The sequence below is a fragment of the Schistocerca serialis genome, chromosome 1 (genome assembly GCF_023864345.2).
Source record: "Schistocerca serialis cubense isolate TAMUIC-IGC-003099 chromosome 1, iqSchSeri2.2, whole genome shotgun sequence".
NCBI classification, from domain to species: Eukaryota; Metazoa; Arthropoda; class Insecta; order Orthoptera; family Acrididae; genus Schistocerca; species Schistocerca serialis.
In genome coordinates this window covers 356,936,120-356,961,874 of record NC_064638.1, presented here as the reverse complement: position 1 = coordinate 356,961,874, position 25,755 = coordinate 356,936,120, and the positions used below count along the sequence as shown (strand labels likewise).

The following is a 25,755-nucleotide window of genomic DNA, read 5'->3' as shown; positions in this document are numbered from 1 at the left end:
ATCACTTGGACATATTTGTATGATAAAGCAAGTGACTGCTTGCATTATGAGTGTCAAAAAATAATTATACATTTTCATACCAGTTGTTGGGTTCCCCCTGCAACTCATTAAGCAAATATATGTGCGGAAAATTACAATAGTTTTACAGTTCCAACCATGTTTGAAACACAGTAAATTGTTAGTAATTATATATGTGGCCAGTGAGCTATAGTTTAGCTTGTTTCTGAGTTGGGATTTTCAAGTTTCTGCCTGAAGTTTACCAGCAACCTGTTTTTAGACTTTTGTGGCAGAGTATAAAATTCTATTCTGAACACTAGACACGGATTCATGGTCTATCTGCAAAGTTTTACTTCTAGCATTGTGATTGTGAATTCTACAGTTCATCTCTAAATCACTCTTGTTATAAATCACGTTATATTAGGAAGTACGATAAAACAAGTGTCGCAATCCGTATGTCCCCGCAGGCACTGTTGCAACATCTTGCATTACCAGCTTAACACTACAGTCCATCCCCAATCTCCTTTTCTTCACTACAATGTCACATAAAATTACGTCATAGGATAGTACTGAGTGAAACCATGCTAGTGATCCCACCAGCATCAGTTCGAACAGTTTTCGTTAATTTGCTCAGCTCTTTCCGGTAAACGATACCAAAGGATTTTTTTAATTGCCCTTTCCATTTGCTGTAGAGTCAACCACCCGTAATTTCTCTATTACAGGATTATAAGCAGCGGCCTTCTTATCTCTTCGTGTATTCCCTGTTCTTGAATTTGCACCAACATGAATGACTACTATACATTTCGATAAATTCTCAGCGGACTTTTCAGAACACTGACGTACATCTGCCATTTCAAAATTCACTATGTACGCACAGAAGAGAAAGACTAGACTGAACTAACAGCCGACTAAACGTGTTTCGCGCACCAGAGCTGCGGCAGTCTCCTGTCCACATACTCCAGTTTGTCTGCATAGATGTTATTTGAACCTGCAGATTTGAGCAAGTTTTCTCAAACCTTCAACTTCAACTTCCAGTTTTGCGCACATCTCATATTTCCGTAAAACTCTTGTTCACACGCAAATATCTGTCTGTGCGGATGCGGTGTACGTAGACATTTGTGCAAACACATCGTTGCCTGTAGGCGGGCTTTTAGATACCTGAGATAACTTCTCAGGTGTTTCACTACAATGTTTATCCACTTACGTACCCAAATACGTCTCTTATATCGGTTCTTATGCACAACTCCTGCAGCTGCTAAAATTTTTATTTTAGACACTACTATGGCAATGACAACACGACACGCCCTCTTGAATCATCTAGTTTTTGGGTCTATGGAACGAAAAGTTAATCTAATCTAATTTAAACAAAATTAAAGTGTATACTAGTGTTTCCTTGTCGTATACGAAATCATCTGCGTGCAACTCATTTCACGCATCCCACTAACATTGTACCACAGTCTAACATAACTGTCGCGACACTCACTGCTGTAAAAGTTGTTGCCGTTTGACAGATGGAGCGACACTAGCGTTCCAAGCGGCAGGTAAGGTGAACGTCAGACGCGTTGTAAGCATAATGTTTGTTTACATCCATTTCCTACGTAATTTCCGAATTATTCGAGTTATTTTCCTGCCTCCAAGAGTTTGTTTAGTATCGGAAGGCATATATGTTTCTATTAATGATTCTAAAATAAGTGCAAGTATGGACAAAAACCATGAATAGAGTGGCAAGCTACAACACATTCGTGAAGAAACACTTGTGACATTGGACAGAATTGCAGCTTACCACGTTGATATCAAAAGAATATAAACACACAGATTCACATGTAAGAAGCACAGATATGTACCTCTACACGCAAAAGCGATCGACAGCTCGTTTATCGTTCTGTAGGCCTACTGTGTGTGTCATTGTTGCCTGTTGCCACAAGTACGACTTTAATCTTTATATTATTCAAAGTGGATAAAGCAACTGCCAAATAGTGGCAGATATGTGCTGACAACATTATAATGAGCTGATTACATTACATTTCACGAAAAACCAAATATTTGAATAATTTTCAAACAATCTGTCTGTAGGCACTTTCCTTGCCCCGTAATAGTTTCGCTCGATCTGCACATTCTGACACTTCACACGCTTTTGTTAGACATGAACAGCTGCACTTAATCTAACCACTTTATCGTCAAAGCACGTCTGTGGTGACGATTCGCACGAATCTGGCACTGCTACATGGAGAGCTGAACTGGCTGCTTCTGTGTCATACGACTGTTTTACAGCTTTAGATTGACTGTCGAATATTTGTGGCAGTTCCCTCTTCATCGTCAGTTGAGCTGGCTTATTTAGGATGCCAAACAGTGTGGGTACTGCATTCGACACGACTTTGTTATTGTCTGCGTTCATGAAGTGGTTTTCTTCGAAATGTAGCGGACAAAACCTAATATTATTATACAGATAAACTGGGTCTTTCTTCATAAGGTCTTCTCGTCTGCTATTAACAAGCCATTTTCTGCTCCTAAAACGATACATTCATCATTTATACACATATACACTCCTGGAAATTGAAATAAGAACACCGTGAATTCATTGTCCCAGGAAGGGGAAACTTTATTGACACATTCCTGGGATCAGATACATCACATGATCACACTGACAGAACCACAGGCACATAGACACAGGCAACAGAGCATGCACAATGTCGGCACTAGTAAAGTGTATATCCACCTTTCGCAGCAATGCAGGCTGCTATTCTCCCATGGAGTCGATCGTAGAGATGCTGGATGTAGTCCTGTGGAACGGCTTGCCATGCCATTTCCACCTGGCGCCTCAGTTGGACCAGCGTTCGGGCTGGACGTGCAGACCGCGTGAGACGACGCTTCATCCAGTCCCAAACATGCTCAATGGGGGACAGATCCGGAGATCTTGCTGGCCAGGGTAGTTGACTTACATCTTCTAGAGCACGTTGGGTGGCACGGGATACATGCGGACGTGCATTGTCCTGTTGGAACAGCAAGTTCCCTTGCCGGTCTAGGAATGGTAGAACGATGGGTTCGATGACGGTTTGGATGTACCGTGCACTATTCAGTGTCCCCTCGACGATCACCAGTGGTGTACGGCCAGTGTAGGAGATCGCTCCCCGCACCATGATGCCGGGTGTTGGCCCTGTGTGCCTCGGTCGTATGCAGTCCTGATTGTGGCGCTCACCTGCACGGCGCCAAACACGCATACGACCATCATTGGCACCAAGGCAGAAGCGACTCTCATCGCTGAAGACGACATGTCTCCATTCGTCCCTCCATTCACGCCTGTCGCGACACCACTGGAGGCGGGCTGCACGATGTTGGGGCGTGAGGGGAAGACGGCCTAACGGTGTGCGGGACCGTAGCCCAGCTTCATGGAGACGGTTGCGAATGGTCCTCGCCGATACCCCAGGAGCAACAGTGTCCCTAATTTGCTGGGAAGTGGCGGTGCGGTCCCCTACGGCACTGCGTAGGATCCTACGGTCTTGGCGTGCATCCGTGCGTCGCTGCGGTCCGGTCCCAGGTCGACGGGCACGTGCACCTTCCGCCGACCACTGGCGACAACATCGATGTACTGTGGAGACCTCACGCCCCACGTGTTGAGCAATTCGGCGGTACGTCCACCCGACCTCCCGCATGCCCACTATACGCCCTCGCTCAAAGTCCGTCAACTGCACATACGGTTCACGTCCACGCTGTCGCGGCACGCTACCAGTGTTAAGGACTGCGATGGAGCTCCGTATGCCACGGCAAACTGGCTGACACTGACGGCGGCGGTGCACAAATGCTGCGCAGCTAGCGCCATTCGACGGCCAACACCGCGGTTCCTGGTGTGTCCGCTGTGCCGTGCGTGTGATCATTGCTTGTACAGCCCTCTCGCAGTGTCCGGAGCAAGTATGGTGGGTCTGACACACCGGTGTCAATGTGTTCTTTTTTCCATTTCCAGGAGTGTAGTTTGCAAGTGAATCCTGACGATACAGTTTAGTAACATGATGGTATATACCTCTCAGGATCCTTAGGAAACCTAAAAAGAGACAGCTGTGGTGTCTTCTTCCTGTTGTTGCTGCAATTTATTGCGCTGCAAACGGTCCCGATGGTAAAAACCATCGTATAAATCAAAATAATCAATCACTATTCGCTTTCACGATCGCGCCGAACTCACAGTTCAACCTACCAGCCGCTTGGGGCGCTGTAGGCAACAAAATCGAGGCGAAGTGTCACGACTGTTATGTTAGACTGTGATTGTACTGCATTGTGTAACCTCCTAGATTGTAATCTCCTTGGTATGTACCAACGATTTTTACCTCTTCTGGGTAGTTCTCATTCCAGTTTTCAGTGTTGGTACTTGTGTAAAGATTAGCGTTTGTTTTTGGCAGAGCGAGATAGATTTGTTGTTGTTTACATGAAATTTGTGTACAGTATTTAATAAACACTATGTTTAAAAATACATTCCAGAGTGGCTTCTTGTCAATTTTATATAGTATCGGGAGTAAACCGCTACAGATATGGGACAAAAAAGTCAGGAATGGTCATATAAAGAGAATAACAGATAATGACATTCAATCTTTAGTTTTGGAAATAGTGGGTTCTAACGTAAGCACAACATATATAACGTGCCCAGCAGACCCGAAAAAAACTCTTGGTATTAAGTTGCCGTTCCTGGTCATGATAATAAAGAATTTAAAGAAATATTTTACATTTGAAGTTCAGGTGAGTTAAATGCTTACTGTCTCTATTTATCCTATTAATGTAACCGATTTAAAGGTGTGTTACCAATTCCACCCAGACGACAACTATAATCATTTAATCACTTATTAGAAAAAATGTCAGTTATGTAAATATCTGAAATCTGTGCAATGATCTGTATGATGACAAACTACGTTTACTGTGCGAAAGAGTTAAAGTGTTTAATCTTCATTTGAACTAAGAAGGGATTCATTTGACAGCTATCCTGTGTGAAGGCTTTTTGATTTTTACAAACATTATACTTGCCCCTACCGTTACATGCCATGCATTTTCTTTGTTGAGGTTTTGTTTATAATATCTTCAAACCAATGACACATTATCTTCGGTGTGCTACGCCTGTAGGAGTGTGCACCCAAAAATTTCTGACTTTATTTAAATATTGTGTACTATGTATGTAATGTGTAAGTTGTCTAACAGTTTTAAATTTTAATGTGATAGTGCCTGCCCCACACATGAAATCTTGGTTGTAGTGACAGACTGATTTGTAGATTAGCCCATGGTCAAGGTTAGGTTGAAAGGCGACTACTTTGGTTGGAAGTTGAGGAAGTCAACAGTGCGAATACAAAATAAATGTTGTGGTAAAAGACTGATGTATAGTGTAGCTTGATGTCTGTGTTAGTGCTATATTTAACGTCCTGTGCAAAATCGCCAAAGAAAGGAATATATGGAAAACAATGAGAAGAAGAAGGGACACTTTAAGAAATTAGGCAATAAATTCTATGATACTAGAGGAAGCTGTAGAGAGTAAAAACTGCAGTGGAAGACAAAATTTGGAATACATCTGACAAATAATTTAGGATCTATGATGCGAGTGTTACTCTGGGGTGAAGAAGCTGTCACAAGAGAGGAATTGTTCATGGGCCATGCCAGAGCAGTCAGAAGTTGGATAATTTTATGATTCAAAACCATTAAGAAGATGAGGCTTTGATAAATTAAAAGAACCAGAAGTTGTTAAAAGGAATGCAGCAGAAGAGGGATAGTCCATATCAAGTCAGGCAGGCTAGGAAAAAAAATCTTACCTTCATAGTCTTGGATGTTATTGAATGTTAAAATGAAGCACTAAGTAAGGAAGAAATATTTCTTTGCTTTCTCCCAAAACATTTCTGCTCCGTTATACTTCCCTCCAATGATGACTACTGCGCATACCATTTTGAAGATGCGAATTTTGGAAATTTTGTATCTCTGGAACAGTTCTAGATATGGTCTTGTTTTTTCATTTTTTTATTTGAATGATAATTACATTATGATTACAAAGAAATCCTCTATTTGCACTTACCAGTCAAAGTTCTTTTACCAAAGCATTCTGAACTTTTTTTAAATAATATATGGATTTTTTTTTCAGATATGTCAATTGATAAAATTTTGATTTTTTTTTTTTTTTTCTTTTGATTAGTACCATATAGATCTTCATTCCCTGAAAAGGAGAGCTTCCACTTTTTGGCTGAACATGTTTTATAAACAATTGAAATTTTTGCCATACATAAAACCTGTTGTACTACCACATTATCACATAACAGGCTCATAAAAATCAAAACAAAATTTTAGTTTTGAAAGATGAGTAAGATACTCATTTTTCAAGCATTTTAAATGGTTCCAAAATGTATGTGAAAGGTCCAAAGACTTAAAGGTTTCAATTTATACAAATTCTGTGCACTCTGTTTTGTACTGAAAGTAGCCAGTCATTAAACAAATAATGAGTTCTGCTGCTTTAGTATCTTGCTTTGATATAGACTGATGCCTTCCTATTGAACCAGTAGGAACTGGAGCACTCTTCTTCAGCACTCTGGACCAATCTTCAAAACATTGTGGACAGGAAGTGAGCACTGAGCACTGATGGCGTTGTTGATGTTCTTCAGCTGGAAATATATATCTGACCACTGGTCCATGTGGTAGCATGAAGTTCACTACAATTTCATTTAACTCATAATTGGTGTCTATAATCTCTGCTTTCCACAAGTCACGGTCATACACACATGCCACAACCATCCCCCTTCTCAGGCTGTGAATCTGAATATTATTCTGCTGTTTCTGAGTTGTTGGCCGAACAAACTAAATTTCTTCTTTGTTGCTCTTTAAAGTGCATACAATATGAGTTCACCCATCACTTTATAAGTCCAAAAATGTGTCTTCTGAATTCCTTCCACAGGAGTAGTTTGTTTGGACCATTCTTCTTTTTTCTGTTCAAGGAATTCTTTGATTTCCTCTTTGGACAAAAGAATGAGGGCTGTGGATGTGTAAGATTTCACGACTCGTAAAATCCTCAGCATTCTGAATCACAGCTGTATTGGGTCTGGAAAGATTATGTTTTGTAGCATGGTCCTTCAGCAGTCCTCCTACACCATCACAAGGCCCCTTCCTGTGTCCAGTGGCACTGTATACCCAGTCAGTTGGCACAAGTGACTTACTCAATTCAAACAGCTGGTAATGATTTTTAGAATGACTAGGAGCACCATCAGAAATAATAATGATCTTCTCTGCCCGTTTGCAGTTGAAGGAAATACGGAAGCGTCCGATCCCGCCCGTCTGCTTTGACCCATGACGTCACAAATATGGCGGAAACGACCATAAACCATGATTCCAATATGGCGCATATAAAGTCGGTACGTACACATTATGAGGACGAAAATACATCGAAAAACAAACACACACACACAAACACTTTCCACAAAAAGCCTAATGACACTAACGGGACAAGCGCGGGAAATGTGTTTTTGGATGGGGTGGCAAACTAAATATTAACAAATTTAGACACCCACCCCCCTACAAAACCACACAAAACGAAAAAACCGACATCACAAAACTCCTCAAATCCCACTAAACACTATATCATCTGGAATCGGACACTTCCCTTGACCTATATAGCTCAACAGCAGCTCCCGATCCCATAAATTAGGATCAAACACTTCCCTTGGCCTATATAGCTCGAAAACATCTCCCGATACCAATAACAAGATACACAGCCACACATTGGGATTGAACACTTCCATTAACCTGCGCACATAATTTTATCCGTCATATCCATTCCTGAACAAAAACAACAACCGATTAATTTTACTAAAATTACCACACGATGTACAGTGAACAACACTAAATTAACCTTCACACAAAATCGTTAACTCACTGAAGCAAATTCCACTACAAACACAGCCGACACTCTAACAATTCTGGATAATGAGCAAAAGCAAACTGAGCCCATTACAGCGCGCAAACGAAAACCCTGAACATACCACCAGAGAGCACAACAAACCACAACACGACGACATCTACAAACACGCCACTCTCAGAAACCAAACTCCGCACCGTCATGACGTCACACACGATTACACCCTTATGTCACGGTCAAAGCCGACGTGTGGGATCGGACGCTTCTGTCGACCCCAGTTGAAGAATTTTGTGCATTGCTAGCAAAGCATATGCTGAGTCATGTCCTCTGTCATAACTTATAACTTCAACACTTGTGGTATTCTTTTGAAAATATGTCACTCTCGTGAAAATTGAAACCTGGTTGTTACTCCAATGATACCCTTGTACTTCTTGTGGGAGGGTTACAGACTAGTTCTCAGCAAAATCACAGTGAAACACCAAACATAGTTCTTCAGCCTGTGTACACACCCTTCCACTTCTGCAATGTGTTGTTGTTACAATTTCTTCAGGTGCTGGTGTGTTACTGCTTTCACTGACCATTTACCAAGTTCATCAAAGTGTCAAAGGCAACAGTTTTCTTAGTTAGTTTAATTTCCTCCCATGTTGCATATGTAATTTCTGCAGAGTTATTTGCTACGTCTTCCAGGCAAAGTGTCTGTAAAGACAGTCCTCCCTTTCCAGGGCAGTCACAACATTCTTGAAACAAACAAGTATCTCACTTTATGTCACAGACCAAGTTGTCATGTGTCATGTGCTCCAGTAGGTTCTTCAAAGTTACCACACAAAGTTCAAAATTTGTGCAGTACACACATAAAGAAACATCTCTCGGTGGGTGTGGAACTACCCACTTAGGTCATAGTGCATAAAATTTTGATCTTCCACTATGTGAGGTTGTATAGTTGCTCTTATAAATTGCAAAAGTTTCTTTAATACTGCGAGTCATGTACCTCTTCACTTTTACAACTTTTTGACCTTCCACTGTTACAGTTAAAGTGTCTTTTTTGAGAACAGTGCCATTTATCTTCCAGATACAATGACTGCACTATTTGAACTTGAGCTATGTCTGCAGGGTGACCATAATAGGGATCCGGTCTTCCAAGGACTCCATTTACAGACCTCACATTTCTTGGTTTGTCGACCATGTACTTTGATACTGATGGAATGTGGTTCAAAATTGTTTGCGTTCAAAATGTCTCTGGAATAATAGTTAAAACTTGCACCTTTTCACTGTAGGATGCACAACAGCTGAGTTGATATTTGTGAAAAATTTCTGGCAATAGGTGCAAGAGTACTTTGGTGCATTTTCTTCTGAAGATGGGATTTCTACTTTGAAGAGTCTGGCGAGTTTTGCTGTAATGTATTCATCCATAGCTTTAGTAATTTCTCTGCGTTTTCATGATGCATAGAGCTTATGACTCAGCTTCACTGACCACAGTTTCTTAACAGGACTAACACCTACCTCTGTAGTTGACTGATTCAAGGTATTTAATTCTTTCTCAGTTGATACAAAATCTGCATCATCTGCACCATGGAAGGCTTCACCTTGTTCAGATACTATCATTATTGTTATTCTGTCAAAACATTTAGAATGCAAAAAGTCGTCACTGGAAACATCTTGACTTAGAAAACAGAGTCTTCAAATGAGAACACTTATTCCCAACCTGAACAAAGTCTTTCTTTCTTTTTATTTTTTATTTATTTATTTATTTATTTATTTTTTTTTTTTGTTTGTCTTATATATCACTCTTTTGTCGATATACAAACAGTCAGCACACTTCACTCTCCTGTGGCCCCAGTCAGAAGACACTTCAAACATTCCTTTTCACAAAACACACTGCAACTGTGTCAACTGGCAAATTCCTCATGAAAACACAGAACTCACTGGATGGTCTCAGATTTCTTAGAAGCCTCCTCAGTAAACAAATTAGCACTGAAAAACTACAATACAGAAACCTGCAATGAATAACCACGACAAAGAAACTGACAAGAAGTGTAAGAAATCTGCAACAGTGAAAGTGAAAAGAAATAACTGGAACAAAGAAAGTGATAAGAAGTAACTGCAAAAAAGACAATAGAAATAAGCATTGTAACAAAGAAACTAGTAAGAAACAACTTCAGTGGAAAAAAAATGATTTTTAGAATAAAAACTGTCCAACTTAAAAGTGGAAGCTCACATTTACGGATAATATACTACTACGTGGTACTAATCAACAGAAAAAGTCTAACTTTTCTGGATTGGCATTTTTGAAAAAAAAAAAATTTTCTGTAAATTATAAAAAAATTCAAAAGGCGCCAGTAAAAGAACTTTGACAGATATGTCCAAATGGAGGGTACCATTGTGATAATAAAGCAATTATCTTTCAAATGAAAAAACTCTAACAAAATATCTATAACTGTTACAGAGATAAAGCATTTAAAAAAGTTTTCCAAAATTCCCATCTTCAAAGTGGTGTTCGCAGTGCCATCTTTGGAGGCCTGTATCTCGGGGCAGAATTTTTTTGGAGAAAACAAAAAAAATATGTGTTTCCTACTTACTCCTGAATTTTAACATATGCTAAATTCAATAACATCTGAGACTATGGAGGTAACTCCCCTGCCTGAAGTGATGTGGATTATGCTAATATAAGTAAAAAGACAAAAACCAAGTAGAAACCCTTAAATCACACACAACATATTGAATTCAACTGATAAAAAGAGGAAATATAAAAATGCTTTGAGTGAAGCAGATTGTAGGGAATACAAATGTCCAATAATGAGATTGACAGAAAAAAATTAAACAGAGCTTTGGAGAAAAGAGAAACCTCTGTCTGAATAATAAAACTCAGATGGCAAGATGGTTATTAGCAAATAGGGGAAAGTTGAAAGCTGAAATGAGTACACTGCAGAACTTCAAGGAAAACAAACTTGAAGTCATTGTTACGGAGTGGGAAGAGAAAGTGGGTGAGATGAAAGTAGATGACAGTTGACAGTGACGCAGAATTATTGAGCTCCTTGGGAGAACATACCATAACAAAACTATTCCAGCTACTGCTGTAATCATGATCTTCAGTCCGAAGACTGCTTTGATACAGCTCTCTCAGGGTTTATACGACCCGGGAGATCTGGGAAAAACCTAGGAATTTTTTCATCCGGGAGAAAACCGGGAAGAACCTGGGAATTTTTTAGAATTCCGGGAATGTTTCATTGTTTTAGTTTTCAGTTAAATTTTTGTGATTTTGACTGGCAAGAACCAATACTCCAACACAGGATATTACTGTATCCCGCATCTGCAGGATAATACTGCAGCAACAAAACATTAACAAGAGAAAGAAAAAATGAAAATAAAACTTAAGTCACAAAGGAAATCCATCATATACAACAACAAAACATAGTGCTCATACAAGCGTCTGCCAACAGCAAAGTGTGTCAAAGGCTTTAGAAAGACTATGCAATGATTCATTACGACAAATTGTTTCCGATGAACGTGACATGACAGCTGTTGACATTAGATTCGTTTGAGCAGTTGAGTCGCGTATGGGTAGTACCTTCTCCCCCTTCTGGCTATAGATGTGTGGCTGGGCACCACTATCTAGTATTGCCTTGGTTCAGAAATATCGTAGCACCGGGGCTGATGCACAGAGCAGTCTGAGTTGTGGTGCGGAGGTGGGTAGTCTCCACATGATCTGTGTTTTCGTTTAGTGATTTTGCTGTTTCCGCTTCATTTATTACTCTCACATCAAATGAAAACAAAATGGACTCTGTGTCGGGGAGCTATCAAATGAATTAAAATACTTTCACATAATTACAGAAGGCTAAAATATGTAGTTATTTTCAGGTTTTATTTCCACCTTTCTGACAGTCAAGCATTAGTCACCCTGCAGAACAATGAAGTTATTTTTGTCGCTTTGCTAAAGAGATTTGGCTTTTATTAATCTTTTGCGCTGAGGCAGTCAATTTATTTGAAACGAAGTGTTTAATTTCACAATGTTGGCTAGTTTCAACTGTTCGCTGCATTTCATGTGCACGTTTTCCATCTTCTAGCTCGCATGGCATTATGCCATAATAAATAACCAAACATGAGATAGTACAGTACTGGTACACGAGAAAATTTACATCCAAATCTGGACATACGAATGTGCACTTTAAGCCCAATTATGCATTTTAGGAAATTCTGATGAGCTTGAAGTGTCCTCTGATGTCTTGTTTCTTTTGTGACATAGTGCAAGATCTTTTAATGTTTTACACGCACGAACATACGGGCTTCCTGTGTCATCATAGTTGCGCAAGAGCAGTGGCACCTGTTATCTGGGGCTCTCTGGCAACTGATGAAATGAATAAGTTTCTAACAGGTCACGGGAAAACATTGCGGATGGTGGTTTGAAAAGCGTTACTTTCAAAGTAAATTTCCTTTTACACAATATGAACTATATGTGAGAATGTACGATGAATTTCTTAAATCACAGAGTGTTTGACTCTCAATTAAAAATCAACTCTTTGTAGACGACCATCTAGAAGAACTTTGAGCCCAGAAGATCAGACATTTACGTCGTTATTAAAAATTTTACTGGCACATTTGTGTGATATATCTTAAAGTGTAACAGGCACAAAAAGATCAACAATATATGTAGAAGCTTAGCTTCGCTTGCAGCTTATTATTCTTCGAGACTACAATTATATGTGAAACCTCTATTTTTCTTGTAGCAACACTATGTTTATTAATTTAAACCATCAACTTTTCTCATTTGTGTGTTCGCGCTACTTAAGAGTGATCTTGCTATTGGCTGACTACATCACGTGTCCTATGCTGCCATCAGCTGGCGAGATCACATGACATGAGCTATGACTGGCTTACAAAAGTGCGTCGCAATCTCGATTTCAATGCCTTGGAAAGTAATATGTGGTGTTTGGTGGAATTCGAATTTATATCTTCGTAATACAAAAAAATATGCAGTGTACATGTTGCTGCTGCTCATCAAAGATCTATCCGAAACGTGCACCCCCCCCCCCCACCCCCCTCCCAGTTTCGTTTTCTAAAGTGCTGGGAAATTCTGTGTCGGTATATAAAACCATAAACATTCAAAAGACCAAAAGACTGATAAGTTTTACAGTGCCGAGGAAAACTATGTTATGTTAACCGGGGACCTAGAAACAATGGATAGGCTATACCCCCGCCGCTGCGCAGTGGTCCACAACCTCACGACGACTAAGGCAGTCCACGTCACCTCTCCGCTGTCCCACGCTGAACCCAGGGTTGTCGTGCTGTTTGGCCCCCGGTGGACCCCCCAGGTAACATCTCACACCAGACGAGTGTAACCCCTATGTTTGTGTGGTAGAGTAATGGTGGTGTACACGCATGTGGAGAACTTGTTTGAGCAGCAATTGCCGACATTATGTAACTGAGGCGGAATAAGAGGAACTAGCCCGCATCTGCCGAGGCACATGGAAAACCACCTAAAAACCATCCACAGACTGGCCTGTTCACCGGACCTCGACACAAATCCGCCGGGTGGATTCATGCCAGGGATCGGCGCTCCTTCCTGCCCAGAAACCCATGCGTTAGACCGCACGGCTAACCGGGTGGGCGAGGAAGAGTATATTCTCACATAACACGGGGAAAAATGTGTTTTCACCCGGGAGAAAGTGTATTTTCAACTGAGAAATCCAGGAAAAACCAAGGAATTTTTTTTCCTTGTCCATGCATACACCCTGTCTCTGCACTGGTCTGTCATGTGCAAGTTTCTTCATCTCAGCATGACTCCTCCAACGTACATCCATTTGTACATGTGGGATTATCAAAAGCTGTGATTTCGTTCATCTACTTTGACCTGTGACATGATCAGGATGATGGACATGCATAATATTTAACTCCAGCAATAAAATGAAATGCACAGGACACCCATGGGAAATAAGCAGTTTTGGAGGGGGCAAACTAAATGTATGACAGTAAGAATAAGAACACCATTCCAAAACAGGTATCAAGCACGCATAATTCTCAAAATTCAACACAACAATAAAATAAAAAAAAAATAAAAAAAAAACTGTTGGTATTGTAAATTTCACTTGACCCGTAGGGAGTCCTCAATACCAGGCACCCACACAGAACTCAAAAACCTAGTACCTCATTATTAGCTATTCGAGCTGCCCCTCGGACCTACAGCTTTGTACTGTAACTCCTATTTCAAAAGTTTCTGTTCCCTTCTTGTCTGAACTGTTTATCATCTATATTTTACTTCTTTGCAAGGCTACTCTCCTAACAGATACCTAGAGAAAAGACTTCCTCACATTTAAATCAATACTCAGTTTTAAACTGCTTTTTGAGAAATGCCTTTCTTGCCATTGCTAATTTGCCTCTTATATCCTCTCTATTTTGACCATGATCAGTTATTTTCTGCTCAAAGAACAAAACTCATTTCCTATTTTGCCTCATTTCCCTCAGCTTTGTTCTATTTAATTTGATTGCCTTCCCTTAATGTTGTTTTACTTTTGTTGAAACTCATCTTAGAATCTGTTTTCAAGACACCATCTATTCTGTTCAGCCCACCTTCCAAGACCCTTGTCATCATTGACATAATTACAATGTCATCGCCATAACCCAAAGTTTTTATTTCTTCTTGAATTTTAATTTCGTTTCCAAATACCTCATTGGTTTCCTTTACTGTTTGCTCAATGTACAGATTGAATAACATCATTTTGCTTTTGTTGATGTTCATCTTATATCCTCCTTTCAAGACACTGTCCATTACATTCAGCTGCTCTTCCAGGTCCTTTGCTGTCTCTGACAGAATTACAATGTCATCGATGAACTTCAAAGATTTTATTTCTTCTCCATGGATTTTAATTCCTACTATGAATTTTCTTTTGTTTCCATTACTGCTTGCTCAATATACAGATTGAATAACATCAGGGAGAAGTTACAACCCTGTCTCACTCCCTTCCCAACCATTGCTTCCCTTTCATGCCCCTCGACTCTTATAATTGCCATCTGGTTCCTGTACAAATTGTAAATAGCCTTTCACTCCCTGTATTTTACCCCTGCCACCTTCAGAATTTGAAAGAGAGTATTCCAGTCAACATTGTCAAAGTCTTTCTCTAAGTCTACAAATGCTAGAAATGTAGGTTTGCCTTTGCTTAATCTATTTTCTAAGATAAGTTGTAGGGTCAGTATTGCCTCACGTGTTCCAACATTTCTACGGAATCCAAATTTATGTTCCTAAAGGTCGGCTTCTACCGGTTTTTCCATTCGTCTGCAAAGAATTTGTGTTAGTATTTTGCAGCCGTGACTTATTAAACTGATAGTTCGGTAATTGTGACACTTGTTAGCACCTGCTTTCCTTGAAATTGGAATTATTATATTCTTCTTGAAGTCTGAGGGTATTTCGCCTGCCTCATACATCTTGCTCACTAGATGGTAGAGTTTTGTTAGGCCTGGCTCTCCCAAGGCTGTCAGTAGTTTTAATTGAATGTTGTCTACTCCCGGGGCCTTGTTTTGATTTAGATCTGTCAGTGCTCTGTCAAACTCTTTACGCAGTATCATATCTCCTATTTCATCTTCGTCTACATTCTCTTCTATTTCTATAATATTGTCCTCAAGAACAATACCCTTGTATAGACCCTCTGTATACTCCTTCCATCTTTCTGCTTTCCCTTCTTGTCTTAGAACTGGGTTTCCATCTGAGCTCTTGATATTCATGCAAGTGGTTCTCTTTTCTCCAAAGGTGTCTTTAATTTTCCTGTAGGCAGTATCTATCTTACCTCTTGTGATATGTGCCTCTACATCCTTACATTTGTCCTTAGCCTTTTGCACTTCCTGTCAATCTCATTTTTGAGACGTTTGTATTCCTTTTGCCTACTTCATTTACTGCATTTTTGTATTTTCTGTTTTCATCAGTTAAATTCAATATCTCTTCTGTTACCCAAGGATTTCTATTAGCCCTCATCTTTTTACCTACTTGATCCTCTGCTACCTTCACTATTTCATCTCTCAAAGCTACCCATTCTTCTTCTACAACCTCTGTTTCTTTCAGTTTATCGACGTCCCATCTCCTCAAATTCCCACCTTTTTGCAGTTTCTTCAGTTTTAATCTACAGTTCATAACAAATAGATTGTGGTCAGAGTCCACATCTGCCCCTGGAAATGTCTTACAATTTTAAACTTGGTTCCTGAATCTCTGTCTTTCCATTATATAATCTATCTGCTACCTTCTAGTATCTCCAAGCTTCTTCCATGTATAGAACCTTCTTGCATGGTTCTTGAACCATGTGTTAGCTATGATTAAGTTACGCTCTATGCAAAATTCTACCAGACGGCTTCCTCTTTCATTTCTTACCCCCATTCCATATTCACCTACTACGTTTCCTTCTCTTCCTTTTCCTACAATCGAATTCCAATCACCCATGAGTATTAAATTTTCGTCTCCATTCACTATCTGAATAATTTTTTTTATCTTGTCATACATTTCATCATTATCTTCATCATCTGTGGAGCTATTTGGCATATAAACTTGTACTACTGCTGTGGTAGGCATGGGCTTTGTATCTATCTTGGCCACAGTAATGCGTTCACTATGTTGTTTGTAGTAGCTTACCCGCATTCCTATTTTCCTATTCATTATTAAACCTACTCCTGCATTACCCCTATTTGATTTTGTACTTATAACCCCGTATTCCCCCTGACCAGAAGTCTTGTTCCTCCTGCCACCGAACTTCACTAATTCCCACTACATCTATCTTTGACCTATCCATTTCCCTTTTTAAATTTTCTAACCTACCTGCCAGATTAAGGGATCTGACATTCCACCCTCCGATCCGTAGAATGCCAATTTTCTTTCTCCTGATAACAACGTCTTCCTGAGTGGTCCTTGTCTGAGATCCGAAAGGGGAACTATTTTACCTCCAGAATATTTTACCCAAGAGGATGCCATCATCATTTAACCATACAGTAAAGGTGAATGCCCTCAGGAAAAATTTCGGCTGTAGTTTCCCCTTGCAGTGTTTGCAGTACCAGCACAGCAAGGCTGTTTTGGTTAGTGTTACAAGGCCAGTTCAGTCAATCATCCAAACTGTTGCCCCTGCAACTACTGAAAATGCTGTTACCCCTCCTCAGGAACTGCACATTTGTCTGGCCTCTCAACAGATACCCCTCCGTTGTGGTTGCACCTATGGTATGGCTATCTGTATCGCTGAGGCATGCAAGCCTCCCCACCAACGGCAAGGTCCATGGTTCAGGGGGGGTTCAGTAATAATCTACAATCACGGCACAGGAAGCAGCATAAATATAGGGTACCATTGTTCTTTGGCGAGAAACTTCAGCAATTGGAAACTTAGGTTTGAAGCTGTTTTAAGTGAGTTGGAATTATTGAGTGTTTTGGAACAGCCACACATGGAAGTGGAGGAGCCTGCTCTAGATGACATAGCTGAATAATTTGCACAGAAGAAGGCTCTTCTGAGAGAACATTTCAAAAACAACACGAAATCACAAACAATCCTATGAATTTCACACTATCTCTTGGGGTACCCCAATGACAAGGAAACTGCTCATGGTTTGCAGAATTCATTAACTAAAAATTTTGAGCAGAAAGGCATGGCTTATCAGCTTTTGTTATAAAAAACAATTTTGCTTTTTTCAGAGGCAACAGAACATTTACTTAATAAATCTATTCCTTCAATGAATATAAAACAACTTAGAACCATCGACATTGCCGGTGGCAGGGAGGCTTGCGTGCCTCAGCAATACAGATACCTGTACCGTAGGTGCCACGACAATGGAGAGATTTCTGTTGAGAGGCCAGACAAACATATAGTTCCTGAAGAGGGGCAGCAGCCTTTTCAGTAGTGACAGGGGCAGCAGTCTGGACGATTGACTGATCTGGCTTTGTAACATCAACCACAATGGCCTTGCTGTGCAGGTACTGCAAACACCTGAAAGCAAGGGGAAGCTACAGCCATAATTTTTCCCGAAGGCATGTAGCTCTACTGTATGGTTGAATGATGATGCCAGCCTCCTGGGTAAAATACTCCAGAGGTAAAATAGTTACCAATTCTGATCTCCAGGTGAGGACTACTCAAGAGGACGTTGTCATCACAAGAAACAACACTGGTGTTGTATGGATCAGAGCATGGAATGTCACATCTCTTAATCGGGCTGGTAGGTGGAAAATTTAAAAAGGGAAATGTACAGGTTAAAGTTAGGTATAGTGGGAATCAGTGAAGTTCGGTGGCAGGAGGAACAAGACTTCTGGTCAGGTGAATACAGGATTATAAATACAAAATCAAACAGGGGTAATGAAGGAGTAGGTTTAATAATGAATAAAAAAGCAGGAATGTGGATAAGCTACTATGAACAGCATAGTGAAAGCATTATTGTAACCAAGATTGACCCGAAGCCCACAACAGTAGTACAAGTTTATATGTCAACGAGCTCTGCAGATGAGGAGGAGATTGAGGAAAGATATGATGATATAAAAGAAATTATGCAGATAGTTAAGGGAGCAGAAAATTTAATAGTCATGGAGGACTGGGATTCGATAGTAGGAAAAGGAAGAGAAGGAAAAGTAGTTGGTAAATGTGGTTGGGGAGAAAGGAACGAAACAGGAAGCCACCTGGTAGAATTTTGCACAGAGCATAATTTAATCATCGCTCAAGAATCATGAGAGAAGCTTGTATTCATGGAAGACCTGGAGGTACCGGAAGGGTTCAGATTGATTATATAATGGTTATACAGAGATTTAGGAACCAGATTTTAAATTGTAAGACATTTCCAGGGGCAGATGTGGACTCTGACTATAATTTATTGGTTATGAACTGCAGATTAAAACTAAAGAAGCTGCAAAAAAAGGCAGGAATTTAACGATATGGGACCTGGATAAACTGAGAGAACCAGAGGTATTAGAGAGTTTCAAGGGGAGCATTAGGGAATGATTGATAAGAACAGGGTAAAGGAATAGAGAATGAGTAGCTTTGAGAGATGAAATAGTAAAGGCAGCAGAGAAGCAAGTAGGTAAAAAGATGAGGGTTACACAAAAGATATTGAATTTAATTGATGAAAGTGGAAAACATAAAAGTGCAATAAATGAAGGCGAAAGGGAATACAAACATCTAAAAATGAGATTGACAGGAAGTGAAAAATGGGTAAGCAGGAATGGCTAGAGGACAAACGAAAGGATGTAGAAGCATATATCACTAAGGGTAAGATAGATACTGCCTGCATGAAAATTAAAGAGACATTTGGAGAAAAGAGAACCACCTGTATGAATATCAAGAGCTCTGATGGAAAACCAGTCCTAAGCAAAAAAGGGAAAGCAGAAAGGTGGAAGGAGTGTATGAGGGTCTATACAAGGAAGATGCACTTGAGGGCAGGAAGATGAGAAGGGTGATGTGGTACTGTGTGAAGAATTTGACAAAGCACTGAAAGACCTAAGTCAAAACAGGGCTCCGGGAGTGGAGAACATTCCATTAGAGCTGCTGATAGGCTTGGGATAGCCAGCCATGACAAAACTCTTTCCATCTGGTGCACAAGATGTATGAGATAGCCGAAATACCCTCAAACTTCAAAAAGAATATAATAATTCCAATTCCAAAGAAAGCAGGTGCTAACAGGTGTGAAAATTACCGAACTATCAGTTTAATAATTCACGGCTGCAAAATACTAATACAAATTCTTTACAGAAGAATGGAAAAACTTGTAGAAGCCGACCTCGGGAAAGATCAGTTTGGATTTTGGAGAGATGTAGGAACACACAAGGCAATACCAACCCTCTGACTTCTCATAGAACATAAGTTAAGGAAAGGCAAACCTATAGTTATAGCATTTGTAGACATAGAGAAAGCTTTTCACAATCTTGACTGGAATGCTCTCTTTCAAATTCTAAAGATGCCAGGGGTAAAATACAGGGAGCGAAAGGCTATTTACAATTTGTACAGAAACCAGAAGGCAGTTATAAGAGTCGAAGGTCATGGAAGAGAAGCCGTGATTGAGAAGGGAGTGAGGCAGGGTTGTAGCCTATCCCCAGTGTTATTCAATCTGTATTTTGAGCAAGCAGTGAAGGAAACAAAAGAAAAATTTGAAGTAGGAATTAAAGTCCAGGGAGAATAAATACAAATTTTGAGGTTTGCTGACGACATTGCAGTTTTGGCAGAGGCACCAAAGGACTTGGAAAAGCAGATGAACAGAATGAACAGTATCTTGAAAGGAGGATATAAGATGAACATCAACAAAAGCAAAATGATGGTAATGGAATGTAGTCGAATTAAATCAGGTGATGCTGAGGGTATTAGATTTGGAAATGAGACACTTAAAGTAGTAAATGAGATTTGCTACTTGGTCGAAGTAGGGAGGATGTAAAACATAGACTGGCTGTGGCAAGAAAATTGTATCTGAAGAAGAGAAATTTGTTAACACCAAACATAGATGTAAGTGCGAAGAAGTCTTTTTGGAAAGTATTTGTGTGGATTTTAGCGATGGAAGTGAAACATGGATGATAAACAGTTTTAGACAAGAAGAAAATAGAAGCTTTGGAAATGTGGCGCTACAGAAGAATGCTGAAGATTAGATAGGTAGATCACATAACTAATGAGGAGGTACCAAACAGAATTGGGGAGAAGAGAAATTTGTGCTACAACCTGACCAAAAGGAGGGTTTGGTTGGTAGAGCTCATTCTGAGGCATCAAGTGATCACCAATTTAGTACTGGAGGGAACCATGTGGGGTAAAAATCAAAGAGGGAGACAGGAGATGAATACAGTAAGCAGATTCAGAGGGATGTAGGTTGCAGTAGTTTCTTGGAGATGAAGAGGCTTGCACGGGATAGAGTAGCATGGAGAGCTGCATCAAACCAGTCTTTGGACTGAAGACCACATCAACAAGAAATTTTGAATAAAAATAAAAGATGTTCTTTTGGTGTCAATTCACTAAATAATCTGTGTCAGTATGTAAACTAGAAATAGCTGGATACCACATTGTTTTTGATAGTTCAACAGGCTCACTTCAAAAAAGTGATAAAGTTATAGCTTTAGCTCAAAGAAGACACTCAGGCTTGTCTACCCTTTTTGTTCAAACGTGCTACAAGTGCTGTGGGTAGTGCTCGCGAATCAGACAGGAATCTAAACTTCTGGCATAGATGTTTAGGATATTTGAACTTGGCACAGGGACTGGACAAAATGTTGTTGTTGTTGTTGTGGTCTTCAGTCCTGAGACTGGTTTGATGCATCTCTCCATGCTACTCTATCCTGTGCAAGCTTCTTCATCTCCCAGTACCTACTGCAACCTACATCCTTCTGAATCTGCTAAGTGTATTCATCTCTTGGTCTCCCCCTACAATTTTTACCCTCCACGCTGCCCTCCAATACTAAATTGGTGATCCCTTGATGCCTCAGAACATGTCCTACCAACCGATCCCTTCTTCTGGTCAAGTTGTGCCACAAACTCCTCTTCTCCCCAATCCTATTCAGTACCTCCTCATTAGTTATGTGATCTACCCATCTAATCTTCAGCATTCTTCTGTAGCACCACATTTCGAAAGCTTCTATTCTCTTCTTGTCCAAACTATTTACCGTCCATGTTTCACTTCCATACATGGCTACACTCCATACAAATACTTTCAGAAATGACTTCCTGACACTTCAATCTATACTCGATGTTAACAAATTTCTCTTCTTCAGAAACGCTTTCCTTGCCATTGCCAGTCTACATTTTATATCCTCTCTACTTCGACCATCATCAGTTATTTTGCTCCCCAAATAGCAAAACTCCTTTACTACTTTAAGTGTCTCATTTCCTAATCTAATACCCTCAACATCACCCGACTTAATTCGACTACATTCCATTATCCTCGTTTTGCTTTTGTTGATGTTCATCTTATATCCTCCCTTCAAGACACCATCCATTCCGTTCAACTGCTCTTCCAAGTCCTTTGCTGTCTCTGACAGAATTACAATGTCATCGGCGAACCTCAAAGTTTTTATTTCTTCTCCATGGATTTTAATACCTACTCTGAATTTTTCTTTTGTTCCCTTTACTGCTTGCTCAATATACAGATTGAATAACATCGGGGAGAGGCTACAACCCTGTCTTACTCCCTTCCCAACCACTGCTTCCCCTTCATGTCCCTCGACTCTTATAACTGCCATCTGGTTTCTGTACAAATTGTAAATAGGCTTTCGCTCCCTGTATTTTACCCCTGCCACCTTTAGAATTTGAAAGAGAGTATTCCAGTCAACATTGTCAAAAGCTTTCTCTAAGTCTACAAATGCTAATGCTAATGCTAAAAATATGTAAATAAATTTTTGAGCTGCATAAAAGGTAAATAAGCATGGTTACCACATATTCAGTCTCTGGTTTGAGCCAGCTGAGAAACAGTGATATGCTTGGTTCTATAATGCCAGTTTTTTGATGGAAAGAAATATGTAGTGACTTTCACTGATGATTATATTCTCTTTACAGCAGCTTGTACTCATCAGTCAGTCAGTCAGAACTGTTTCATTATTTTGAGGTATATTATGGACTAGCTACAGCTTATTTTAACATGACAATTAGCAGAATTAGATGTGACAATGGTTGTGAAATCATTCCAAATAAAATGATGAAATTCTTTAAGAAAAAAGGTTGGAGTCTTAGTTTATTAAAAAGTTCACCCAACATAACAGACTAAATCCATCAGATAGTACTATAATTGAAAAAGCTTATTTGTGGTTTTTGGATGGAAACTTGGAAAGCTGTTTATAGGATTGCAATATTATGAAAAGCAACAGAAAATGAAGGATGGAAAAATTACATTATTATGAAAAGGATAGACTGTTACTACATCTACATCTACATCTACATTGATACTCCGCAAGCCACCCAACGGTGTGTGGCGGAGGGCACCTTACGTGCCACTGTCAGTACCTCCCTTTCCTGTTCCAGTCGCGTATGGTTCGCGGGAAGAACGACTGTCTGAAAGCCTCCGTGCGCGCTCTAATCTCTCTAATTTTACATTCGTGATCTCCTCGGGAAGTATAAGTAGGGGGAAGCAATATATTCGATACCTCATCCAGAAACGCATCCTCTCGAAACCTGGCGAGCAAGCTACACCGCGATGCAGAGCGCCTCTCTTGCAGAGTCTGCCACTTGAGTTTATTAAACATCTCCGTAACGCTATCACGGTTACCAAATAACCCAGTGACGAAACGCGCCGCTCTTCTTTGGATCTTCTCTATCTCCTCCGTCAACCCGACCTGGTACGGATCCCACACTGATGAGCAATACTCAAGTATAGGTCGAACGAGTGTTTTGTAAGCCACCTCCTTTGTTGATGGACTACATTTTCTAAGCACTCTCCCAATGAATCTCAACCTGGTACCCGCCTTACCAACAATTAGTTTTATATGATCATTCCACTTCAAATCGTTCCGTACGCATACTCCCAGATATTTTACAGAAGTAACTGCTACCAGTGTTTGTTCCGCTATCATATAATCATACAATAAAGGATCCTTCTTTCTATGTATTCGCAATACATTACATTTGTCTATGTTAAGGGTCAGTTGCCACTCCCTGCACCAAGTGCCTATCCGCTGCAGATCTTCCTGTATTTCGCTACAATTTTCTAATGCAGCAACTTCTCTGTATACTACAGCATCATCCGCGAAAAGCCGCATGGAACTTCCGACACTATCTACTAAGTCATTTATATATATTGTGAAAAGCAATGGTCCCATAACACTCCCCTGTGGCACGCCAGAGGTTACTTTAACGTCTGTAGACGTCTCTCCATTGATAACAACATGCTGTGTTCTGTTTGCCAAAAACTCCTCAATCCAGCCACACAGCTGGTCTGATATTCCGTAGGCTCTTACTTTGCTTATCAGGCGACAGTGCGGAACTGTATCGAACGCCTTCCGGAAGTCAAGAAAAATAGCATCTACCTGGGAGCCTGTATCTAATATTTTCTGGGTCTCATGAACAAATAAGGCGAGTTGGGTCTCACACGATCGCTGTTTCCGGAATCCATGTTGATTCCTACATAGTAGATTCTGGGTTTCCAGAAATGACATGATACGCGAGCAAAAAACATGTTCTAAAATTCTACAAGAGATCGACGTAAGAGATATAGGTCTATAGTTTTGCGCATCTGCTCGACGACCCTTCTTGAAGACTGGGACTATCTGTGCTCTTTTCCAATCATTTGGAACCCTCCGTTCCTCTAGAGACTTGCGGTACACGGCTGTTAGAAGGGGGGCAAGTTCTTTCGCGTACTCTGTGTAGAATCGAATTGGTATCCCGTCAGGTCCAGTGGACTTTCCTCTATTGAGTGATTCCAGTTGCTTTTCTATTCCTTGGACACTTATTTCGATGTCAGCCATTTTTTCGTTTGTGCGAGGATTTAGAGAAGGAACTGCAGTGCGGTCTTCCTCTGTGAAACAGCTTTGGAAAAAGGTGTTTAGTATTTCAGCTTTACGCGTGTCATCCTCTGTTTCAATGCCATCATCATCCCGTAGTGTCTGGATATGCTGTTTCGAGCCACTTACTGATTTAACGTAAGACCAGAACTTCCTAGGATTTTCTGTCAAGTTGGTACATAGAATTTTACTTTCGAATTCAATGAACGCTTCACGCATAGCCCTCCTTACGCTAACTTTGACATCGTTTAGCTTCTGTTTGTCTGAGAGGTTTTGGCTGCGTTTAAACTTGGAGTGGAGCTCTCTTTGCTTTCGCAGTAGTTTCCTAACTTTGTTGTTGTACCACGGTGGGTTTTTCCCGTCCCTCACAGTTTTACTCGGCACGTACCTGTCTAAAACGCATTTTACGATTGCCTTGAACTTTTTCCATAAACACTCAACATTGTCAGTGTCGGAACAGAAATTTTCGTTTTGATCTGTTAGGTAGTCTGAAATCTGCCTTCTATTACTCTTGCTAAACAGATAAACCTTCCTCCCTTTTTTTATATTCCTATTAACTTCCATATTCAGGGATGCTGCAACGGCCTTATGATCACTGATTCCCTGTTCTGTACATACAGATTCGAAAAGTTCGGGTCTGTTTGTTATCAGTAGGTCCAATATGTTATCTCCACGAGTCGGTTCTCTGTTTAATTGCTCGAGGTAATTTTCGGATAGTGCACTCAGTATAATGTCACTCGATGCTCTGTCCCTACCACCCGTCCTAAACATCTGAGTGTCCCAGTCTATATCTGGTACATTGAAATCTCCACCTAAGACTATAACATGCTGAGAAAATTTATGTGAAATGTATTCCAAATTTTCTCTCAGTTGTTCTGCCACTAATGCTGCTGAGTCGGGAGGTCGGTAAAAGGAGCCAATTATTAACCTAGTTCGGTTGTTTAGTGTAACCTCCACCCATAATAATTCACAGGAACTATCCACTTCTACTTCACTACAGGATAAACTACTACTAACAGCGATGAACACTCCACCACCGGTTGCACGCAATCTATCCTTTCTAAACACCGTCTGTACCTTTGTAAAAATTTCGGCAGAATCTATCTCTGGCTTAAGCCAGCTTTCTGTACCTATAACGATTTCAGCTTCGGTGCCTTCTATCAGCGCTTGAAGTTCCGGTACTTTACCAACGCAGCTTCGACAGTTGACAATTACGATACCGATTGCTGCTCGGTCCCCGGATGTCCTGACTTTGCCCCGCACCCGTTGAGGCTGTTGCCCTTTCTGTACTTGCCCAAGGCCATCTAACCTAAAAAACCGCCCAGCCCACGCCACACAACCCCTGCTACCCGTGTAGCCGCTTGTTGCGTGTAGTGGACTCCTGACCTATCCAGCGGAACCCGAAACCCCACCACCCTATGGCGCAAGTCACTATATAATGGAGATTTTGAATCACAGTGAGCCACAATAAATTACCGCTGAACATGTGAGTTTTTGGACAAAA

At 40.4% G+C, this 25,755-nt stretch overlaps 1 protein-coding gene across 1 annotated transcript in view; it reads left to right on the top strand.

The window, feature by feature from the left end:
- Positions 1-4,340: 4,340 nt before the first annotated feature.
- Positions 4,341-25,755, top strand: part of LOC126470196 (cilia- and flagella-associated protein 20) — a 68,030-nt gene continuing 46,615 nt past the window's right edge. The window contains exon 1 of the mRNA XM_050097860.1: positions 4,341-4,719. Within this exon, the coding sequence (XP_049953817.1) occupies positions 4,444-4,719 (276 nt within the window). The 5' untranslated portion in view covers positions 4,341-4,443. The remainder of the gene's footprint in view (positions 4,720-25,755) is intronic.